At 43.4% G+C, this 23375-nt stretch overlaps 2 protein-coding genes across 6 annotated transcripts; one reads left to right on the top strand and one right to left on the bottom strand.

The window, feature by feature from the left end:
- Window positions 1-752: 752 nt before the first annotated feature.
- Window positions 753-12742, bottom strand: sf3b1 (splicing factor 3b, subunit 1). 5 transcript variants are annotated; one of them, XM_035173919.2, is made up of 24 exons: window positions 12622-12742; window positions 10930-11102; window positions 10429-10530; window positions 10198-10312; window positions 7814-7893; window positions 7514-7699; window positions 6893-7355; window positions 6637-6758; window positions 6348-6545; window positions 6153-6254; window positions 5832-6011; window positions 5670-5756; window positions 5080-5350; window positions 4607-4752; window positions 4326-4472; window positions 3711-3836; window positions 3363-3584; window positions 3092-3274; window positions 2884-2995; window positions 2661-2781; window positions 2451-2582; window positions 2070-2342; window positions 1734-1950; window positions 753-1370 (listed from the first exon to the last, which is right to left on the bottom strand). In XM_035173919.2, the coding sequence occupies exons 1-24, from the start codon at window positions 12647-12649 to the stop codon at window positions 1212-1214; spliced, it is 3945 nt and encodes a 1314-aa protein (XP_035029810.1). In that variant the 5' UTR covers window positions 12650-12742; the 3' UTR covers window positions 753-1211. The 5 variants fall into 5 exon arrangements, with proteins under 5 accessions (XP_035029810.1, XP_035029812.1, XP_035029811.1 ...); XM_035173921.2 differs by lacking the exons at window positions 10429-10530; window positions 10930-11102; window positions 12622-12742 and adding an exon at window positions 8243-8297 and having other exon boundaries at window positions 10198-10216; XM_035173920.2 differs by lacking the exons at window positions 10198-10312; window positions 10429-10530; window positions 10930-11102; window positions 12622-12742 and adding an exon at window positions 8243-10124.
- Window positions 12743-14360: 1618 nt separating this feature from the next.
- Window positions 14361-22115, top strand: coq10b (coenzyme Q10B). The gene is made up of 5 exons (XM_035174517.2): window positions 14361-14516; window positions 17044-17199; window positions 18822-19014; window positions 19164-19265; window positions 20172-22115. The coding sequence occupies exons 1-5, from the start codon at window positions 14434-14436 to the stop codon at window positions 20337-20339; spliced, it is 702 nt and encodes a 233-aa protein (XP_035030408.1). The 5' UTR covers window positions 14361-14433; the 3' UTR covers window positions 20340-22115.
- The last annotated feature ends 1260 nt before the right edge of the window (window positions 22116-23375 follow it).

Below are 23375 nucleotides of genomic sequence, written 5' to 3'. Positions count from 1 at the left end.
GTAGGAGAAGGTCCGGAGGCTGAACGACTGAGTTCACTCACACGTCGACAGTCCGAGTCTCTGAGTCACTGAATCTCAGGGTTCTGTCGTCTGGAAGGAAACAATTAACCCCAAAGACTCACGTACAGCTTCTGTCACTTTACTATGTTGTAGAATGTGAAGTGTTAACACGATAAAACTGACCACAGCAAGATCACTTTCTCTAGTTCTACCATCTATAGGTATGTGTTAAAATAAAATGAACATTTTGTCCTTTTCTTTGAGCAACAGACGACATTTGGTAGAAATGTTTGTTGTGTCAGAACAAACTCAACTACACAAAAACCCTGGAACTGATTTCCACACAACTTGGTGGACGGACGGGACATGGGCCAAGAAAGACCTCAAGTGTTAAAACCTTCCATCATTTCTCAGAGATCTTTTCATTCATCTTTATGAAAATAAGAAAATAACAAAGCCCCTTTATTTTATGTCCTGAATTATATTTTTTAACAAGGGAAAAGCTGACTTTAGGTACTTGTACATTTTATAGTGTAGCATGTTTTAAATAATCAATCTTACTAATTATTAAACTTTAAAAGTTGTTCTACCTTCCATTTACATTAAAATCCAAATCAGAAAAATATAAAATCGGATTCTGAATGTCAACATAACTAATGCAGAGTTTCTGGATCATGTGCATTTCATTACCTCAGCTCCTACATTCATCTGTAAATGTCGGGGAAGGAAAAACTTGATACGACACAAGCAACTGATTTTTATACACAAACATTTTATTTAGGTTAAATAAAGCAACAACCTAATAAGAACAGAGAAGGTGTGAAACTTGGACAGGGTGTGTACAGCTGATACAGAAGACTAGCGATACACAAAAAGCAACAAAAAGAATCAAAAGTATTTAAAACATCATCATCATGACGGCGCTGCGACCTTCAACCAAGGCTCAAGTGACCCTGAACATTCCTCACAGGGAAAATAAAAAAAAACAATACATACAGACTCTACAAGGTTCCTTCTTTCATTTCCCCATATTCCCTATTTTCACTCTTGTTTTTCCAGGATCATTAAGTGGCATTCAGGACGTGGACTTTCTACTTTAGCCCCCGGGAAAGACCAACATAAAGCTGCGGAATTAAAACCGACTCGGATTTAAACCGAGACGATGATATAGTTGAGGGAGGACAAAAACCAAAGAGGTCATAAATTCGTATTTACAAGACATACTCGAGCTCGTAGCGGACGAAAATGTTTTTCTCGTCGTTGTAGACTTGTGGGTAGTGGGCTATGAGGGCGTCCTGTGAGCCGATGTAGATCGAGTTGTAGATCTTCCAGTAGACGTCTCTCACCTTCCTCGCTGGATGGAACAAACCCTGGAGGGAAAAAACAGTAGATTTAATACATGATAATGTTCAGACAACAAAGAAATTTAAATTATGTTCAAAAATAATTGTCCTTTCATTTATCAAAACACTTAATTTATCTGGTTCAAGCTCCTTCAATCTTGTGATTTGACGTTTTTCTGTTTTACTTCAGTGAAATTGAATGTTTTTGGACCATTAGTTGGACGAAACATCTGAGAACAACTTCCCCATTGCTCTGGTAAAGTTTAAGACATTTTAAAGACTGAAAAGATAAATCAATATTGACAGAAATCTTAAGTTGCGACCCCGATCACATATTGTGACAGATTCCTTATATAATTGATCATTTTTGAAACATATTTAAAAACCCACCTGTAAGCAGTACTGCAACATGCGGCAGGGACCGATGGCGACCCTCAGCCCCTCCAGGGCGCCCATGACGGCCTGGATCACGTGAGGTGACGTCTCAAACACATTGGGCCACACGTAGTTGAGGAGGTGGTTGAGCGAATCTTCGCAGCCAAAACCGTAGACGCCCAGAGACATGTGCTGGACCACAGCACTCGCCGTCTGTCGGTGGACCAAGTCTCTGCAGGACGACAGAGACACAGAGTCAGGTACCCTTACTGGTAACATCATGTTATCAACTACTCAACTAATGTGGTCAAAGAGCGGCAGAGGATAACAATCCCTCGCCTTCTATCTCACCTGTCCATGAGTGCGTCCTCCAGCAGTGGCGTGACGGCGTAGATGTAGTCCTTGCCCATCTCTCCGATGTACTCGAACAGGAAGGAGAGGGACTTGAGCACGCCGTTCTGCACATTGAGCTCGGGCACGCGGTATTCGTTCATGAGCGCAGGGAGCACCGTGAAAGGCGAACAGGTCTCAGCGACGATGGCGATGGCCACGGTTGTGCAGACTCTGTTCTGACGCTCCTGCACCTTCAGGTTATTGAGCAGAGTCGCCAAGACGTCGTGGGGACTGAGAGGAGAGAGGACAAAGATCGGGTTAAGACCAGAGAACCTGAAGAATGACAATACACAGATTTGGTGTTTTCTGTGGATCTTGACGAGGAGTTGACAGACTCACCCAATGGCTTTGGCTATGTAACCAAACGTGTTGACAGTGGCTCTGCGGATGGCCTTCTTGTGAGCCTTCAGCAGCTCCAGCAGTTCAAAACAGATCCTCATCCACTCCCTGGCCGACACGTACTCAGCACCCCTACAAAAGTAAAAACACATTAGAAGTTCGTCCCACGTTCCACCACCACTTCTAAAGATGAGGGTTTAGTGTACTGACCTGTCAGCGATTCTGCCCACCAGGTCGATGCAGTTCTCCTGCACCTTCTCGTGCCTGTTCTTCAGGATGGGAGTCAGACGAGGAAGCAGGTCTTTGATTGGTGGAGTCATCTTGTGCATACCTGAGGAGAGGGAAACGATTCATTAGCTTATCACCTTCGTTTTCTGAAATCTGAATTTCCTGCAGAGGAAACCAGGGTTGTGTATAAAGTGCGGTGACGTACCAATAACATTCACAATGGCCTTCAGCGCTCCCAGGATGCTACCCAGCACCTCAGGGTACTCCTCTCCCAGGTACTCGTACAGCACCACACCCAAGTGACCCATCAGCTTCTCCTGCAGTGGCAGAACATGAAAGGATGCATCAGTTTCTAGTTCAAGTTACACGTTTACGTCTTTGAATCTATACATATTCAAGTCTTCACATCGTACCTCCTGACAGGTCTTCATGACCACGGCCGTACGGGAGATCAAGTCAGCGGCCTGCTGACGGACTTTGGCCGACTTGTTGTTCAAACGCCACAGCACCGTACCGCAGATCTGAGGAAGGTAGGGCTTCACCCGCTTCCCGAGGGCGTTCACCACGGTGCCGAAGCCGTTCAGCATCACAGAGTCCTGATGGAAACAGAAGGGATGAAATTAATAACAGAAAAGATCCTGTCGAGACAAAGGTCCTGTCCTGGAAAACTGTGACTCCTCTCACCTCTGTCGTCTGCTCCTGGAAGGCATACAGGATGCCGTCGATCAGCTGCTCCTCCAGCTTGTGGTCGATGTCAGCGGCGCCAAGGTTGCCCATGATTTTTTCAATGGTCTCCATCACCATTTTTCTGTACTGCTCGGCCTCGTCCTTCAGGTCGTCCACGATGCGAGAAATGATTTCTGCTGCTCCCACTTTGTTGGCCAACTCCACCGTGGTGTCCACCAACTGTTGGAAGAGAAAGACAGTTTGATAACTTGAACATGAGAATCCTCATGTATTTAAAGCTGTCAAATACTGATGTTAATTCCAGGTGTGAACGGGGACTGAACGCGAGCGTCCGTGTTTGCTGACCTGTCTGTAGTTACGTCTGTCGAGAGCCATCCTGTGCTGCCAGAAGTGCTTGAAGAAGGGAGGCAGGATCTCGGTCTTGATGTAGTTGGCTTCCACACCATCAGTGCCACAACATTGCTTCACCACCTGTCAGACAAGAACACAAGCGGCGGTTAGAGAAGATCAGGGTTTCCCCCTTTTTTTAAACCAGGTAAAATCCAGATTTTTTTTGTAGTCTTTCATATTCTTAGCTAAAATAAACTGTTGTTTTGACTGAGACTGTGGTGATACAAAACTGCCAGAGGGCAAAACCAACCAGGGCTTCAATGTTTATCTACACAAGTATTAAAGTAGCAGGTTGTTAAAGTGCTGAAAATGTATTAAACAAACACGAGGTTGATAAAATGCAGCTTCAGACCACAGGTCAGATAAGTCCGGGTTTGTAAATGTAACCAACGGTTGCAGAGTGAGAACAAAGGTGACATAGACGTCATCTCTGCTAATTCTCGTGTTGGTGTTATTATAGCGACGTACTAGCCCTGATGCAGCCATGAGGAGGCTGAACAGGCGAGAATGAGTCGCAGGACGTAACCAAACTGAGCATCACACACAGATATTCCTTTATCCCGTCTTTACCTTGAGTACGATCTTTTTCATCTCCTCATCAGGGGACTGGAACTCTCTGATCAGGATCAACATCACCTCTCTGGTGTAGTAGTTTGCGTACTCAGCGTCCATCAACGGGATCAGGTAACCAATAGCTTTGAGGAAAGCAGCCAGACCCTGGTGACAGAGGAAGAAACAATTGTGAATACAAACTTATTTCACTGACTGTGGATGTAGATGATAATCAATGCGTGTCTGTTGCACTGAAAACAGTTTATACCTTTACATTTTTTTGTATTTTGACTTCTCACCTTTCCTCTGTGCTGTCTGATACCCTTCCAGAGCGGCTTGAGGACGGAGTCGAATGACTCGATACCGTAGGGAGTAGCAGCTTCTGCAAGAGCAGCTATGGCCAGAGCACTGATGGTCCTCACCTTCTGCTGCTCATCCACCAGACCTGTGGACACAGTTAACACCAGTGAGCACATTTAATCACACACACATTGATGGTGTGTTTGGTTAATGGTTATTAACTGTGTCTGCTGGTTTCAAGCACATGTTACCCATTTTCTAAATGCATTTGAAAAGGATTAGAATGACAAAAACACATAATATAGTACATTTTAACCAGCTCTTTAAAAAAACATTTGAAAGATCTCATACTATCTGGAATCAATCAAATTTAGTTTTGGACTAAAAAGTCATCACTGAAAAACTTTAAAAAGCTATAATTAACTGAATTTGGTATTTTGAAAATGAAGAATGTCCACAAGACTTGACTGACCGTGTTCGATGATCTCCACCAAGCTGCGGAGGTGGGGCAGGATAGCACAGCCCATAAGAATGGCGATCTGCTGCACGATCTTGATGCCCGTGTGTCGAGCCTGCCAGGACTTCTTGCTTTTACACACAGCTTTGAGGAAGGGCAGCAGAGAGGGAATACCGAGGGCAGAGGCCACCACAGCGAAGGCTCTGGCCGTGGTGTTTCTGACGTACTCGTCCATGTTGTCGATATCAGGTCGCATCGTGGAGATCATCGTCGCCAAACCAGCAGCCTGCGACAGACAGGAGGACACACGTCAAAATCTGAGCCATACATTCAGATGAGGCCAGAGACATGACAAACCAAGAATCCATACAATTTTAGTGCGGATCTGGATTTCTTTCATATCTATGGACTCAACAAACACACTGATCTGATTGTATCCAACGGGTGCAGGTTGAGAACAGAAGGGAATAAATGTCCGATCTGCTGGTTCTCGTGTTGGAATCAATTTAGCGAACGACTAGCCCTGATCTGACCACAAACTGGTTGTACAGGCGAGAATGGTTCGCAGAACACAGGCAAACAGAATTTATGAATCTTAATGTTACCTTCGCCAAGTTAGAGATGATTTCTCTGCCTTCTACTCTGGCGTAGTAATCTTCATCAATCAGCAGCGGCTCGATCACCACCAGGATCTGAACACAAGAAAATGGTTAGTTTCTCAGACACAACTCACTTAACCGATCGCACGTCTTGTACACCGAGCTTACCTTGTGCACGTACGGCCGGACCAGGTCATCCAGCTTGTAGAGAATACGGTCAATGACCTTAACCAGCAGATGGCGCTCCTGGTCCTCCAGCGTGGGCGACATGAGCAGCGGCAGGATCTGGTTGAACAGGGGGCCCGCTCCAAACTCACGAGCCTTATCGGTGATCTGACGCAGAGCAGCCTGAAAAGAGGGGATCGGTCAGTCAGACTGTATCAGACGTTCAGTTAAAACAGATCTGTTTGTTTTTTAGTTTTATGCTGTTACAAGCCTCTGCTGTGGATTTATGATGTAGGAATTAATCTGAGTCAGGAAGTGACCAACCTTTCTCATTGGTGGTGTTCCATTTTTAATTTTCAGCAGCAGCTTCATGATCTTCCTTTCCTTCTGCTCCTCTGGGCTCAGTGTGGACTCGTCCACCTCCACCTAACACAAAGAAACGCACCGCGTCAGACACACTGAATTTCAGACAGGGAACATTTTGAATTTATGATGTTTTATGTGTGTGTCGATGCTCACCAGCAATTTGTCAAAATACTGGATGTCATCAGGTTTGAGGAAGGGGAGGTTTCCTGAGGGCTGGTCATTCATCTGTTTTGTGGTGCGGTCCTCCACCTGCATGTGGAAACCTGTCATGCCTCCAAGAGGGGTGGGTGTGGCTGACAGCTTGCGGGCCGGAGTACGAATTGGCACGTAACCTGCTGGTGGAGGCAAGACCTGTGGAAAAGCAAAATCAGCCGTCAGTGCTGCGACGACATTTTATATTGCATATACTAATTCTTTTGTAAAGTTTATAAATGGTATGGACCTTGTATCCCTCTGGAAACATGGCATCCAGCTCCTCGTCTGTGAGGGGACGGTTCCTTTCATCGATTTCCCTCTCCCACCTCCACGCCTGCAGCTGCTCTGGGGTCATGCTCATCATGTGACCTGAAGAAAACAGAAGAGGATACAGACTCAAAAACATGTGACGCAACAAAAAGGGGCTTGAGGATCCATGGGAGTAATTCATGATTGTCCCTGAATACCAAGACAATAGGACACAAGGAAGGTATAATTCAAACCTGGTGTTGGGGTAGCCATGTTCATAGCTGGTGTTCCAATGGGAGTCTTTCCAGGGGTGAGAAGAGGTGTTGAGGATCCCATCTGACTGGCAGGGGTTTCATCCCACCTAGACTTCCTCTTACTGGCCCCTGGGGTTGGAGTCTCGCCCACAGACTCGTCTCCTCTGTCTGTTCGTGGGGTCTCGGCCCAGCCGCTCCCATGACCCGGGGTCTCTCTTTCTGTCTTTGGTGTTTCGTCCCAACGGTTCTTACGAACGCTACCGGTGGCTCCACCGTGGCCAGGTGTGGCGTGGCCGGGGGTGTCCCTGCCAGGGGTGGCAGCGCCTGAAGGTGTGTGGCTGGGAGTGGGGTCCCACATACGGGTGCTGGGAGTGGCCCCTGGGGTCTCGCTGCCTTTAGGGCGGCCAGGGGTTTCATCCCATCGGGTGCTTGAGGGGGTGTGTGCGGGGGTGTGTCCTGGAGTCTACAGGGGACCAAAGCAAAGAAAGATGAGATTAGAAACAGAGTGAAAAAATTTACAGCATCAAAATAGTCTCATATTCTCTCATAATACTGGATTCCAGCAAGTTACACAGTAATGCACCAAAGGTAAGGCACTAAATCAAGCAACAAGTGATTCACCTCAGCACCGGTGTCAGCTTGGTCCCAACTGGACATCTTTTTGGGTGTAGTATTAGAGGGGGTTTGGTCAGCTGTCTGGTCCCAGCGACGCTTGCGTTTCACGGCTGCTTGGGCGGCAGCAGACCCGTTAACAACCTTCAGTTCCCCCGACTTGGCCTTCTCTGCCATCTGCAGACGAATCTCTCTCTGTTGGTAAAAAGGCACAAACGTCAGGATAAATGATACAGCTGAGCTGAGACAAAGCACAGAACAGGTTTGCAGTAGGTCAAAATATTAAATAAACATCGACAGGCTGGTTACCTCCTCTTTGGACAGGTTCTGCTCCAACATGACGTCCACGTACGACCTGACCTGCATCTTGGGATCCGGTGTTTTGCCCCCTGCGCGAAAGAGCACCAACAAGAACAAAGGAAACTCATCAGTACACACTCCAGGGACCCAAGTTATTACAATCACAGCAAGAACAAACACAGCCAGCTAACCCTGACTCTTTACCAACAGATTAACTATGTTCCAGTTTTTTAAACAGTTGATTCACAAAACAAAGACCTACTGAATTACATACAAATATACATTTGCCTTTCTTAAATACAGTCATATCATTCTAATGAAAAACAAGCAGATACATAGAGAGAAGAGCTGTGGTTGTGGTGTTTTCTTTAAGTGGATTAAGAAGTTATAGCCATCACTGATGCAGGGGTCCTGGGCTGTGCTCTTCAGAATACGTACACTTTCAGTGCCAAGGGTCCTTCTGCAGTCAGACTTCAACCGGCAGAAAAGAAGCCTAGAAAATGTCTCTTTACCATTAGTAACACTTTGGAAAAGGGTTTGAACTCACACACAACAGAATACCACCTGTGTTGCATTGATTTATGGCACTCAAAAAAGCAAAGCATCTTCTTGGGGCGTAACCTCAAAACTAGAAAAACTTTATGTGAGACCCTGTGGTCCAGATACTAGCAGCTAAAAATGAAGTGAGGTTACACCTTGGAATGAAACTACCACAGTACTATCAAAAATAGAAGAATCTACTTTTGCATTTATATAAAAATGAGAAAACAATAATAAAAATCAAGCCCAGATGTCGTATAACAGGCCGTTGTCACTGACTCAGAGTGGCACTGAATCATCACACATTTAGATGTGGACTTCCTTTTCAGGACAAACTGATCAAATCAAAAAGGCAGAGATAATCCTTCAAATATTTGGGCAGCAATTTTCTATTGTGAATGCATGGGATATTTGAGCTTCATAATTTTTAGATGTTGATGCGCCAAATTGAAAAACTAAAGAGTCTCTCTGGGTAGAGGTTTGTTGTAGCTGGGCTGCATCTGATTCCCCTCAAAGGCCCCAAACAAGCAGCCAGTGGACCCTGACCAATCTGACAAGTTCACAGCTCTCTGTGTTCCCCATAACCTACACAGGATGAGTTGCTGCACCCTTAACAGAGTGCAGTACAGGACTGGCAAAGCAGTACTGCTGTAGGAGAGAAATTAAGGACAGTTAGTATGGGCCTGTGGAATTGTGGTACACAATTTTTCTTGATAACATATTTCTATTTTACAGAGAGAGTTGTAAAATAAAAATATATTTACATAACAACTTTGTACAAAGAGCTCTCTCTACATGCAGGCTTCAGATGAGCCCTACCTACTAACCTGAGACTTTCAGGCCATTTAAGCTCATACTGTCAGCCGAAGTTAAGACTTAATGATAATGGAAATAAAGATAAAACTAGCTGACTTACAAGTATTTGTTTTACACAATACTGAAAAAATCTAGCATGTTCTTACTCTTGCGCTGCCATTTTAAGGAATATTTTACATTTAGCTACGTCTTGAATTTATGATTCCAACTCTTATCGACTTATAACTACCTTGATAAGCAGTGTCCTGTTACCGCAAGAGACGCAACTTATAGCCCAGACAAAAGGCACTGGGATGACAAATGAGATCAGATTTACCTTGTGTATTACGCAACTGACTACGCATATTTCTCTTGTCTGTCGGCTTTGGGATCTACAGCTCTGTCTATGACAGAACAGGATAATACTTGGCCTAATATCCTGTGCTCAGCACAGCGTATCATTAGCAGGTCAATTACACCAAAGCTAACCCTCAAACTTCCTCATCCTGCACACCTTCCCATTGCTGACGCTAACATGGGATTGTTAACCCTTCGACTCACACACAACCCATCTGCGACCCACGTGTGTTAGGAAAATTGCCCGTTTAAAAACATTGAGCACCTAACCACCTCTCCCACTGAACAGCATGGTAACCCTACAGTAGGTTTTGCTTTATTTTACTGCACACACCAGGGTCAAACTTGTATTTTGCACAAACGGATGATGACAACAATTTTCCCCCAAACCAAAATATTGACGACAAACTACGAGACCATGCGGACATTTCTTGCTAAGTTGCAAGTTGATGCAAATGTAGATCATATAATAGGAAGAAAAGGTAAAATGACAAAAAAAGAATTCCCTGTACCACACAGGATTGACCACAGGGAAGGCATTGAGTCTGGGAAGCAAGTTATTGCACTGTGGTCGAAGGGTTGAACAGCAAAACTAGAGTGTAAAACCATTGGTAATCATGGGGGGGGTCACAAAAAGTCAACCATGAAAAGGGGACAACACGGGGAATGATTAATGAAAACAAAATAATAGCTAAATTTACCGTCTGCAAAAGGGTCGAGCCGCTCCGGAGAGATGATCATCTGTCTGCGCCGGGCTTTGTACTCGTCCTCACGCTCTGCGATCTTTTGTGGACGATGCTCTGCGAACGGGTCGTACTGCAAAACAAAGTTAGGACACAGAGTAGAATTTAGTTTCATAAGATTTTTCTAAAGTTGCCTCAAAAACTGGGTGAAATAAATCAATATTCGAGAGAGAGCCAATAAACACATACTTGCTCGTCTGACTGAGGAATGGCATTGAGTATTGCCACCGGTGCATGGTACCCTGGCTTCTTCTGTCCCAACAAGCTTGTTGATGTGTCATCTTCATCATCCTGAGGAAAGAAAGACAAAAAGAGTCTAGTCAAATCTCACCAAGACGGCAAGACTCTCCTAGCTCACATGCAACAGACACAGGGGAGCAATCAAGCCCCAGGAAACAAGTGGAACTACAACAGAGCTGATATAACAATATCATACCACTTTTCTGCTGAGAGACTCACTGACTTGGTAACAATTATTGAAAAATACAAAATGCCTAAGTGACTTTTGCAGTTCTGACAAAACTACCATCAAAGTTTAATAAGGCAACATGGAAGCCGGCAAGATCTCAATATCACAAGCTCTCTGTTCCAGCTGTTAGCAGCAGCATTAAAACGGAGAAAGCACCAAATCCAGATAACATTAGCACATGTAAGGATATGCATCCATGCTCTGGGTAAGGAAACACTTACATCCTCCTGTTCATTGGCAGCGATGGACGTGACATATCCAGCGAAGCGACTGTCCTCGCCTCCATAGATCTCCTGGTCAAAAAAGCCAGTGGAAACGAGGCCTACTCCCTTCTCTCCTTCCTCCAGCAGGGTGGCCTTCATCCCCTGGATCTCCAGGATCTGGGCCTCGATATCTAAAAAGGAAAATGGAGACACAAACAAGTGAGAAACTATATAATTGCAAAACTATTCCCTGTAAAAAGGCTACGGGGAACATAGCAGAACAACTGGGCATTTTAGAGGAAATGAGAAATCAATCAAACGCGCATTTGTATTGAGGGGAAAATTGTGTGAATCATTTTCTATAGATTTTCCTCCTCAGATAAATGAAACCTTCAAAAGCTGTTAACTAGAGAAAGGCATGTTTGTTTTCTACTGGCCCACGAACCAACTGTCCAACAGCAGCTGCCGCTTCCTTCCATGTTAGTGACTTTGGCCATATGTTGCACCACAAGGAGAAGTCACATGTAACATCTGAGTGGGGGGGGTTTGTTGTAAAGCCCTCGAATGCACTTTAGTGCTTCTCATGCGGACTTTGAACCGTTTGACATGATTCTTGCACAGGCGGTGGAAGAGGTGAGTTTGTTCCGGTCTGTTGGGGGAAACCATCTGCTGGTTTCCTTGGCTGATCAGAGTCCTTCTGGGTTTATTATTGTAAAAATCACTGAGGCTTGAATAAATCTTTCACCTTTGCAACATCTAAGACATAAAAATGAATATGACCACGGACACAATACAGATACAACAACCTCGTGTTTTGATGGCGTGTAATCAAACTGTGAGCCACGGTCACACCATGTGACGGAAACTACGAGGTGGTTTAATTCTCCATCTTGTTAAGCTCCGGGAGGAGTTCGTTAAAAAATACACAACGTGGAAAATGGAACGTGTTGTTATGAAACGGCGTCGGACGTCCATTAAAAGCCATCTTCAGATTTGAGAAAACTGTTTTCTCCAATATTAACCACATCAGATCATGTTAAAAAGACGAATCAAAGTTGAACTAGATCATCGTGGAGAGTGTAAAACAATCTAAAGCACATGACCCCTCTTTTTCATTAATGACATCATAGACAGGCTGCCCCCGTACAGACGAGATCTAGATTTAATAAAAACATGAATCCTGGTCCACGTCAACCAAACGAAACTAAAATCATTACACAGCTCCAGGTCTGTGGAACAAGGGAAGCGGCTGCTAGCTGCTAGCTGCTAGCTGTAGCTCCGTGTGTCCGTGTCTGGGACGTCGTGGTGCTAATCTAGATTAACCGGACCAGAAAAGAAATTCCATCAAACTGTGTGAAATGCGAATCATCCAACGGTGGATGTGCAGCAGAACACGCGTTAGAGAATATTAACATTAGTTAGAAGTCACATATTCTCCATTTTAGCGATAAAGCCGTTAAGTGGTGCAGGGGGAGGGTGGGGGGGTGGAAGCTAACAGCCGCTAACAAGCTAGCACCCAGCGCCATTATCTCGGGGTCCGCGTTGTGTCGCATCACGGCCCGAAGATTATCGCGTTCAAACACAACATGTTCAGACACTAGCTTGGGGTTCGGACACTGGAACGTGCACAGGAACAGTTCGCGATTCGTCTCTGAGGGAAAACTGCTGCAAAAAGATGCTGTTTGTGTTTAATTCTTTAAGGAAATTTACCTTCGTGGGTTTTGGCGATCTTCGCCATTTTGGTGGTGGATGATGGAGTCTGAAACCGGAAGTGTGTCCCTTCTTCTTCTCCGTCTTCCTCTTCTTCTGGGTTTTATTGGCGGTGGACGATTTGGCGCATTACCGCCACCAGCTGGTATGGAGTGTCTTATATTTATATTAAAAAACCTTTATTCTCTCATTAATATTTGTTTATCTGAGAAAATCATTTACTTTTCGATTACACAGTTTGTAGGATATCTCTTAAATCAAAATGTACTTTGCTCTTGCCATGGTTTACAATTAGCTGCCTTCTCTGTCCTCTATCCACATGTGTTCATCTGTACTTCAGTACTTCTACTGAATTGCAAGCTTGATTTACAGAAATAAAACAAAAGAAATACTCCCAGCCCAATAAACTCCCTGCTCTGATATGTTCACACTGCAAATCACCCAAAGCAGAAGATAACTAAACAAAATAATCGGTAATAATCGTAATCACTGATGGAAGAATCATTAATTTTACATTTTACTTACACAATAAAAGTACCAACATACATCCTACTACAAGTATAAAAGCATTGCCAGCTGCATTCGATCAAACTATTAAAAGTAAAAGTATTATTTTTTTCTGAAATAGGTTCCTCTGACTGATATAATAATCAATATCATTTATATTAGCTAAGATTCTGAATACATGCAGTTTAAAGGGATTCCACATTGAATTGCACAGATTGTATTGTGCAGTTAAATGAGTGAGTTTATTGTGCAGTCCCAGAAATTGTTGTGTGTGGTCTACAGGGAGCAGAGCTACAGTCCAACAGCTGCAGGAAAGATTTAACCTGTGATACTCTCCTGCAGACACTTAAGGTGGTCTATACATATAAGTACGCAACATATTAAGTACTCAAAACATAGTAGACTACACAGTACGACATAGTATGCAGTCATAAGGTACACGGTGGATAGGATGAGAGTAGTGCAAATCAGAATAGTGCGAAAATGGATTAAGAAGTGCAAAAATACTTCATGGGAAGTAATGTAATCCACAGGTTGTAGTAAATAGCAGTTAAAGTGCGCAGCAGTTGTAATATAATAGAAGCATTAAAAGTAAAGGAAAAAGGTGAAATTACTACAAAAAGTATAGTATAGTACAGTACAGTATGGTTTAGTCGTGAGTACATAGTGAATCTTATTTTAGGTGAAGTATCCCTTTCATGGATCTTGTTTATAATACAGTATAGAACAGTATAGTACAGTATAGTATGGGCTAGTTTAGTATAGTATAGTACAGTATAGTATTATAGTATAGAATAGTATATAGTACAGTATAGTATGGGCTAGTTTAGTATAGTATAGTACAGTATAGTATTATAGTATAGAATAGTATATAGTACAGTATAGTATGGGCTAGTTTAGTATAATATAGTACAGTATAGTATAGTATAGAATAGTATATAGTACAGTATAGTATGGGCTAGTTTAGTATAATATAGTACAGTATAGTATAATACAGTATAGTATAGTATAGAATATTATATAGTACAGTATAGTGAACTATCCCTTTAAACCGCTGCAACCCGAGCCAACATCTCGTGACATTCCTGCGCGTCCTCGTGCATGAACGCGCCTGGCACGGACGTCAACAGCTGCCTCTGTGACGGAAGGCAGAACCGACCAATGGGGAACGCTTAGAGAGGACGTGTTATCCAATGGGAGGCCGAGATTAGGGCGGGTACGTGAGAGTGGGCGGGTGTAGGTGACCAAGGAGCTGCTGTCAGGAGCGAGAAGAAGAAGCAGAAGAAGAGGAGGAAGAAGAGGAAGATGGCGAGAGGCGGCCTGAGGAGAGTAGCCCAGTGTTTGAAACAGTCCGTCAGCAGAGAAGTTCAGAGCAGGAACAACGTCAGGTAAAGATTTCAAACTATCCTCTGATCCACGTTCCACCTGGAGAGTGTCAGAAAGTTCAGACTCCATCAGAGTCGGTGGTAACTTCACAAGTTAGAGGTTTAATCAGGAGAAGAACCAAAACCAGCTGGTGACATGTTAACGTGACACCAGCTGACCGGCTAACACCTTATTCAACTGTTAGAAACTGGGTGCGAACTTTCAAAGAAGTTATAAATGCGGATAAATACTTTACACGAGTGGTGCAACGCATTGTTATGAATGTGTTTATCCACAGCTGTTACTGCAGATACTGAAACATAACGTGGTATGAACACATTCACTTTCAGTTTATTAGGTCCGCCTGCACCTGGGGATGTTCTCTGTGCTGCTGTCCAGCTGTTTTTATATCATACACAGATGTGCTTCTTCCCTCATTGAAATAAACACTTAACTTAACCCTAGCTAACACTTAAAACCCACTGGATTTGACGTTTATAAACAGTTTACACTAATTCAGCTTTCTATAAAAGTGTTCATAACAAACTTAAATGTAACTAAAAGTGTTTGTTAATGCATAATTAGCTGTAATAACATAAAAAACAGAGGTAATTAATGTTAATTAATACTGTCAATAATACTGTATATAAGTGCTTACCATTTTTATTGAAGTACAATTTCCAGGCTCTTTTTAAAGTGTTTTTTAAAGTATTTATCAACAGCTATAACTCCTGATGTGGTCACTCGTGATTGGATAGCAAGATAGTGAAAAATAATGTGGTAAAAAAGCAGCTTTAATAATATGAATGCACTCAGTGTGCAGTTTATTAGGTACAGCTACACCTTGATTCAAGTCCATGACCATGTACTTGTTGCTGCTGTTGAATTACAGTCGAACCATCATAATTAGTTAATATGTCACAAAGCTTTTTAATCCACAAAGAGCTGTTTCCTCTGCATCGTGTTTTGTCGTATCTCTGGACATCCATAGTCCTCTGAGGTTTAAAATCCTGCAGAGGAAGTGGCTCTCACATGCCAGCTAAGATAAGATAAGACCATTCTGCCCTTTCTCTCCCGGGGGGGAACACAACTGAAGTTCAGGTTCGCCTCTGGCACAATGTTCAGACGGTGGCACATTGCTTGTAAGTGTTTCTCAGGGAAAAGGGAGATGGTCTGCACGGTGGCTTGAAAAAGTTTCCTCATTAAACTTGTTTGAGCTTGTAACATTCAGTTTGAAATCCACTGTGTGTCACATGCTGGTCCTGCGTCTGTGTCGTGTTGGGGTCAGACCTCGTGCACACTGTCCTCTGAAGAGGTATTTCTCAACTGCACTGTAACTATACACCAGAGAGGACTTGCCAGTTTTAGGTCCCTGCCATGTGTCAGCTGTATCACGTTTCAAGTTGTAGTGAATTTACTTTCTTTGGAGAGTTCTGCAGACCTGTGATGGAACAGGAATTCAAATGACCACATTGTGACAAGCACACCATCGGTTTCATGTAGAACACAAAGGATTTAACGGTTTGACTATGAATTCTGCTGATTTGAGCCTTTAACAGACTTTGTTATCTGTGTTTATGACATGCACGACATAAATACTTATTTTACATAACAAACAATGCAGAAAATATGTATTTATGTTAAAATTTTATCCCAAAAAGTTTTTTCTTTCTATTCCTAGTTGTTTAAAACAACATTTTATGGTTAAACACAAAATATCAACCCTCAATAATATTTCTGTGTCATAAGGGTTCGATAACGACATCTAAGAAATCAGTGGCAATTCTTTTTCCTCCCGATCATATCAAACGAATCGGTGATGTAACGAGTGGTGAATCTGAACACATGTGGTGACACTGTGTGCTTCCAACCCGTCCGATGCCAGGGACACTGGGTCACAGGTGCCGTGGGTCACAGCCAGAACTCAGCAGGAGGCTTCTGTCACGAGCAGCGTGACACGAGTTGGTTCATGAACTTCAGTGACCCGTCCTGGATTAATGAGTCCTTCCATTCATGGTGTCAGGGAGGAACTGACTCAGGATTGGTCTATTAATCAATTAGTCGATTGTCAGTAAAGTGGTGATTTGTCATCCAGGACCCAGTTGGTCTGGACGTTAGTAAAATAGTTTTTCAGTTGGACATCAGCTAATAAGTAGATTGAGTGTGCGAGTAAAAAAATTAAAGACTCTTCCCGTTTCATGTGGTTGTGATACAGTGAAGTCAATATTATCAATAATCTGCAGCTTCTCCCTCAGGTCGAATAGAGGCCTACACATATAGAAGTGAAGGCAGACAGGTAGTCAAACAGGGTTGAGTGAGCCCAGGTGGTTTGAGACCCAGACTGTATTTATTAAAGATTTTATGTCTCCAGTGCTCGTAGTAAATGAGGCGTCCCTGACCAGGTTCTGTTCTGGTTTCCTGGCATTTCATGTTCACCTGTTTTATATAAATGACAAATGCTGGAGAAGTGTTGTATGTATAAACTGTATCGTGTGTGTCAGATCCTTTCAAAACCACTTTCCTGACCCTGTTGGTTTGTTTTGGGACCAGGTATCTGTCGTCATGTGGGATCCTGATGACACGGGTGCCTCCCCTCCTGGGTGCGGCCACGTCAGGGCGTGGCGTCGTGTTGCCGGCCCGCAGCTTCTTCAACCTGGCTGACTCCTTCTCCAAGAAGAAGGAGTACTCCGAGAGACGCATCATTGGGTGAGTCTGGTTTCAATTAGACTTGGTGTTAGCGGCTGTACTCAGTGTTCTGAACACAGCTGGTCACTGGAGACACATTCTGATGCAGGTTGTGAAGAGCTTTCCACTCGTGATCACATCTCCTGGAATGGATTTTCACACCAGGTCTGACATTGACCCGACAGTACTTTTGTCATGTGGTCTCAGAAGGTTGTTCTTTTAGATTTGTTCTCTGATGTATCATCTGTGGCTGTGGATCAGGAAATCGATCCGGTGGAGCTGCTGGTCTACTGACCACAAGCATGGTGGTTTGATCCCTGGCTCCTCCAGTCCGCATATCAAAGTGGTCTTGGGCACTGAACCTTAAATTACACCTGTGTGGGAATGTTGTGGGACAGAGAACCAGGATGGTACTCTGTATGCAGGACGTTGTGTTATCTTGCTGTGGCCTGTGACTCTGTGACTTTATTACTCTGCGACTCAGAGAACTCACTCTGACGTGTAACCTTAACGCTTGATGGTGGGCATGCCTGATGCTTGCCACTGGCACCACTGATATAGCAGCAACAACAACAGCAACCAGTCAAACATTGTCAGCTTTCCTGCTAACTGTCAATGTGATGCTCAAGGGAAGTCCACAGGAAACAAACTCCACAACCAGATGAACACACACCAGGTTCACCTCTCCTGCCTCACACTTATATACATGTGTGGGCTTTGTTATTATCCACAGAGTAGATCGTCTGATTCGACTTTGAGTGTCTTGCTGCAACATTTGCATATTACTGAGGGAAAAATCAATAGTAAAAATAATTTAAATCTACTTTTGCACAAAACGAGGGAGGAGGAATTTGTTCCTTATCGCTGGCATCTATCTACTCATTCCATAATTCCATAAACAGGAAACCAGCACTCCCAGCAGCACATTCCAAACAGACAGGTTTACAATGGGCACTGCACCAGTACAAATAATTCAAATCTATTTTTGCATAGAACAAGGGCGGAGGATTATGTTCCTCATCATTACACTAATCCTTCAAAGACCAGTTTGAACAGACGGAATAATATTACTGAGCCTAAATGATTCACACCTGATTGTAATCAACCTTTGCTTGTAACAATAAAAACTGTTTATTGACGATGCATAATCACAAAATAACACAAACTAAAATCCTAACTTCCAACATGGGTTCATGTTCTGAGTGGCGCGGCCTCCACCAGCTGAGACCTGACGTATGTGTCCCTGTGTGACGCACTGAATGTCCTCCTCTGTTCCATAGAGAGGTCATAATCACTAAATCTGCTTGTATAAATAGACGCAAGCGGCAGCGAGTTATTTCCCCTCAACTGGAGTGAGGCACTTATACAACACTAGTCGTATAATCTGTCTCTCATTCACTACATCTTGTCTTTATTTAGTTTCTCCTCTTCTCTTTGTCTCCTCTCTTTCTCCTCCCTCCCTCTCTTTCTGTCTGTTCGTTTCCGACCTAGTTGAACACTTAACCGGGTCGTGAGTCGTGTCAGTCTTGTTTCGTGTTATGTCACAGTCGCTGACCTTCATCTGCTTCCTGACGTGCAGCTCTGCATGTTGGTATTTGCACACTGGAGCTAACGACTCGCTCCTCTCGTCCTTCACTCCTCAGGTATTCCATGCAGGAGATATATGACGTGGTGGCCGGCGTGGAAAACTACCGCCTCTTTGTTCCCTGGTGTAAGAAATCTGACGTGGTGTTTCGGCGATCTGGCTTCTGCAAGGCCAAACTCAGCGTGGGCTTTCCTCCTGTGGTGGAGAACTACAACTCTCTTGTCACTACAGTACGCCCCCACCTGGTCAAGGTACGGCACTGCCTCCCAGCCCACGTCAGCTACATGATCCTGAACGTATCTCTCTTCTTGTTGAGGCCTGTTCAGATTCAGTGATCAAAGTCAGATTCACCAAACACTTGGACTAACGTTCTGGTTCTTGTGTTTTTGTCTCTTGTCAGGCGTCCTGTTCAGATGGGAAACTCTTCAACCACTTGGAGACGGTTTGGCGCTTCAGCCCTGGTCTCCCGGGTTACCCTCGTACCTGCACCGTGGATTTTGGTGTAAGTAGAAGAAGTTGCTGTAGAAGTCAAACCTGCAAAAAGATTTGTGAGAGGTTAAAAGAAGAAGGGGTGGGTGAAAAAAATGGATCAAGATCTTTAACATTTCTCTATTTTTTATTCATACGAGAAGAATAAGGAAGATCTAAGATTCTTTCATGCTGAGTGCTCGTATTTTTGAATCCAGAATCGTTTTAAATTGAGAATCAATCAGAGTCAGAATGAACAGTTTGTCTTTTCTCTGTAGTTTCTCAGTTTTTCAGACCTGTACTAAACTCCACATAATCTCCTGAAATGATCACAAGGGGCTGTATGTTAGAACGCAAACGTCTGAGTTAGAGGCTCCAGACATTCTCTGGAGTTTCTCCTGCCAGCCCCCAAGTCAAAACTCTGGATATTGTCAGAGTGAGCAAACAGCGGGAGACAATCCGGAGGAGTGGGCGTGTTTATTATGTTTCCAACACGCAACAGGCGCAAAACTGAACACAACAAAAATAATACAAATATCTCAGGATGAAAAAGAGGAGCCGCACATGTAGAAGACACAGATGAAGATGTAAACTTGAAAAGACAACGAGCTTTGAGAGCTTTTAATAATAAAGCTGAGGCCGGTTTGTTTGTGCTATGAAGAAAAACATGTGATTTCCGCAGAGGAATGTCCTGCATGTGTGTTCGTATGTGAAAGACAAACTCCGGAGAAAGTCCGGATCCCTTTGTCCAGACATTCTCTGGAGTTCATGTCTGCAAACGGCTCTTGTTTGTCCTCTTCTCTGATCCTGTGCTGGTTCTTCCTCGTGTCAGAGTTGCCATGTGTGCAGCTGCAGGTGTTGTGTTTCTATGCCGACCCTTTGATGTGTGTACGGTGTGAAATTCAGCCGCTAACTTTATCCTCTCTGCTGCTTCCCTCAGATCTCCTTCGAGTTTCGTTCCCTCATCCACTCTCAGCTCGCTCACGTCTTCTTCGACCAGGTGGTGAAGCAGATGGTGTCTGCGTTCGAGCACCGCGCCTCCAAGGTATACGGCGCCGAGACGCCCATCCCTCGCGAGCTCATGTTCCACGAGGTTCACCACACGTAGCGCCGCCCCCAAAGGCAACCACAGATATCTGATGCCAACGCCAGAGAGGACGAGGGAGGAGAAAGTGTTAGTGAACGTTGCAGTGCCTTTCTCACAGCTACGACCAAGTTCATTCCCAACTATTTCATATCTAATAAGTGACACGGATCCAGTGACACAGATCCAGCTCCGAGCTTCCACCTTCATGCTCAACATTTCATTCAGTCGTTTCCACTGTCTGAGTAGAATCTGAGTTCTCAGGTTGTGAGCGTGAAGGTGAAACCACAGCAGCTCGTGTGTCATCACATCTGGAAACACCAGTCGTTCACCTCACTGCTCTGACTGACTGTTTTACTACAGCTGCAGGAGACTTCATTTTAACAGCTGCTGCATCAGTTCATCTTCTTAAATAATGTTTTACCACATTAGAGACGAATCGATTTATAATTGAATGATTTAGAAGTGGCTGAAAAAGCCACATTTCCCACGGTTTTATCGAGAATCAATCAGTCAGACAATTATTCTGCAACTGTTTTAATTATTGATTTAATTCATACCATCATGTCACATTATCAGCGTATTAAAACAACTGATAGGGCCCAAGTCTTGTTTAAACACCACAGACAATCACATGATGAGAATATGTAGTAAGAATAAAGAGCAGAAGCCGGTGAGACACTGTCACGGGACATTTTGTTTAAAGAGGACGAGCAGGAGGACGTGTAAACAAAGAAAACCGATCTGTACACTATCGGAAACACAAACCTTCTCTGGGAGCTGAACTTTTATTTAGAGGGCTGTTTATTTTTCTCAATATTATGCTCATGTCATTGTTAAGAGAGCGATGCTGGACATGAGAGCTGCTGACTTATACAGCAGAGGGTGTTTTATTTCTTCTTAAGTGTGCAATATGAGCTGTGTGTTATTTTAAATGCAGCTTCGCAAACATGTAAACCAACTGTCGATGTAAAGGGCCCAAAACCGGCCGACGACACAGAGACTCCGGCCTGTATTTATTTAACATCACAGGATCAAATGTTGTTTTCTGAGCGTGAACAACGAGACACATTTGACGAGTGATTGATCACATGATTGATCACATGATTGATCACATGATTGATCACATGACTTCCAACGACAATTCGACAGCGAGTGAAAATCGACCCAAGGTCAGATTTATTCTTGTCGTCTGTTTGAAGCCGTGATTGATGATAAAGAAATAAAATGAGCAAATATTCAAATGCAAATAAAACACTAAAATGACTCTATTCTTAACGATACTATTATTATCAACAATGATAATAACAGAAAACAGAGGCTGTCATCGAACCCCCGACATCGAGGGTCTTCTCTAAACCCATCTGGAGACACACTAAGTTAAAATAATTTAGTTTTTATTTTTAACATTAAGGATTAGAAGCATGAATTAGGAATCTTTGCTTTGGTCCAGCGTGGTCGTCCAGATCCAGATGTTGAATAGATCCAGGTCGTACATGTGGACGTGTCGGCTCGGACGTGGTTCAGCGAGGTCACCTGCCCTGAACCCACGTCACTCACAGAGTGCCTCCCGGCCGACTGGCAGCATATTTATCTCTATTTTTAAACAATATACTTGTATTTATTACTTAGTTTAAAGTGTAAATATTGGTATTGAGGTCACATTTTGAAAAGAGACACACTGCTTTTAAAGGGACTGGGTTTGTGTCCGTGTGTTCGGGGGAAAGTTGAATGTTAAGAGACTTCAGACAGATTTACCAGCTGCATGATTTATAAAGTATTTTTTCTAAAAAAGAAAAACCCTGACTGGCGTGTATTTTGTTTGTGTGTGTGTTTGTTTGGGGGTAATCTAAACAAGAGTCACCTCCTCTGGCTGGACAGAAATAGTTTGAGCATGTGAGCGGTAAGAATAGATGTAATAGACGGTTTGAAGCGTGGCTGCGTTTAAAGTCTTTTAAGGTTTGAAATGTCACGGCCTAGAACAGTTCTATTTGACCTTTGACCCTGGACCTGCGTCACTGAAGCAACGTCAAAGGTTGTTGTGATTTATTTCCAGAGAAAAGTAACGTGGATCACTGGAGCTAAAAATACTTCCTGCTGGTAGGAAACGACTCCTGTTTTTATTCTTCTAATCATTTCCAGCTGTTTTTTCTTTCATTACACTCAAAAGATTGATTAAGAGCAGTCGCAGTTTTTGATCATTTCTCATGATCTTCATCAGTTGATATATAATTGTAATGTTGACATTTTTAGTTTTTATAGTTTGGAGTTTAAACTGGCTGATGAAGATCCACTGATATACTTCTTTTCCACAACAACTATTAGTCAAGACGGACTTTGAGTCTCAGCTTTTCAGAAAACACCATCTAGCTTCTCTCTAACTGGTAAATGTCTCCAGCTGGTGAAGATCTTGTACGAACGCTCCAGATCAGCCACGAACTGGACATTGTGGTTTGTGTTTTGTCCACAGCCGTCTCATCTTAAAAGATCAAGTTGAACTTTATCTTTTAACCACACATGAATGTTGAGCCTTCGAACTGCTCGTAAAAATAGAAACGTCAACATGAAAACAGGCCAAAACTTTATCGTTGAGGATCATCAGAAGTGATTGAAAGATCCAGAACAGCCACTAAATGGACCTTATTCCTCAGTTCCTGTTTCCAAGGGCGTCTGAAACTCAACTCATGGTGGAAATAGTTTGAACTTGATTCAAACAAAGACGAGAGGTTTAAAAAGAAGCTGAATAAACAATTTAACATCAGAACTGAATTTATTAAATAAGAAAAAAGATTCACCATTAACCAACGTCTACATCGTACAAAACAGAACGATACCAGCTATTCGCCGTAATAATGTATTTATGTTGAACAGCAGCGCCCCCTACTAAGATTTATATGGAGTAAACTAGTTTTCTGAGTTGAGACGAGCGAACGCAGTCACACAAATATAAATCAGAGTTTAAACAGCAAGGCGACGCCACAGGTTTTCATATCGTAAACGAGATCTCACACAATCCTCCACAATCACACGTGAGCTGTAAAATGTATCGTCTGCAACGTG

This window comes from Hippoglossus stenolepis, chromosome 13 (assembly GCF_022539355.2).
Source record: "Hippoglossus stenolepis isolate QCI-W04-F060 chromosome 13, HSTE1.2, whole genome shotgun sequence".
Taxonomy (NCBI): Eukaryota; Metazoa; Chordata; class Actinopteri; order Pleuronectiformes; family Pleuronectidae; genus Hippoglossus; species Hippoglossus stenolepis.
Note: the sequence above shows the minus strand (reverse complement) of the source record. Positions and strands in the feature narration are given on the sequence as shown.

What these genes read in the sequence shown, in the direction of transcription:
- coq10b (XM_035174517.2), top strand. Translation starts at nt 14,434, where the DNA reads ATGGCGAGAGGCGGCCTGAGGAGAGTAGCCCAGTGTTTGAAACAGTCC. An exon ending in CAGAGCAGGAACAACGTCAG is followed by an intron (nt 14,517 to 17,043) that starts GTAAAGATTTCA and finishes TTTTGGGACCAG; the next exon opens with GTATCTGTCGTCATGTGGGA. An exon ending in TACGCCCCCACCTGGTCAAG is followed by an intron (nt 19,015 to 19,163) that starts GTACGGCACTGC and finishes GTCTCTTGTCAG; the next exon opens with GCGTCCTGTTCAGATGGGAA.
- sf3b1 (XM_035173919.2), bottom strand. Translation starts at nt 12,649, where the DNA reads ATGGCGAAGATCGCCAAAACCCACGAAG. An exon ending in GAACACCACCAATGAGAAAG is followed by an intron (nt 6,012 to 6,152) that starts GTTGGTCACTTC and finishes CCCTCTTTTCAG; the next exon opens with GCTGCTCTGCGTCAGATCAC. An exon ending in TCCGGCCGTACGTGCACAAG is followed by an intron (nt 5,757 to 5,831) that starts GTAAGCTCGGTG and finishes TCTTGTGTTCAG; the next exon opens with ATCCTGGTGGTGATCGAGCC.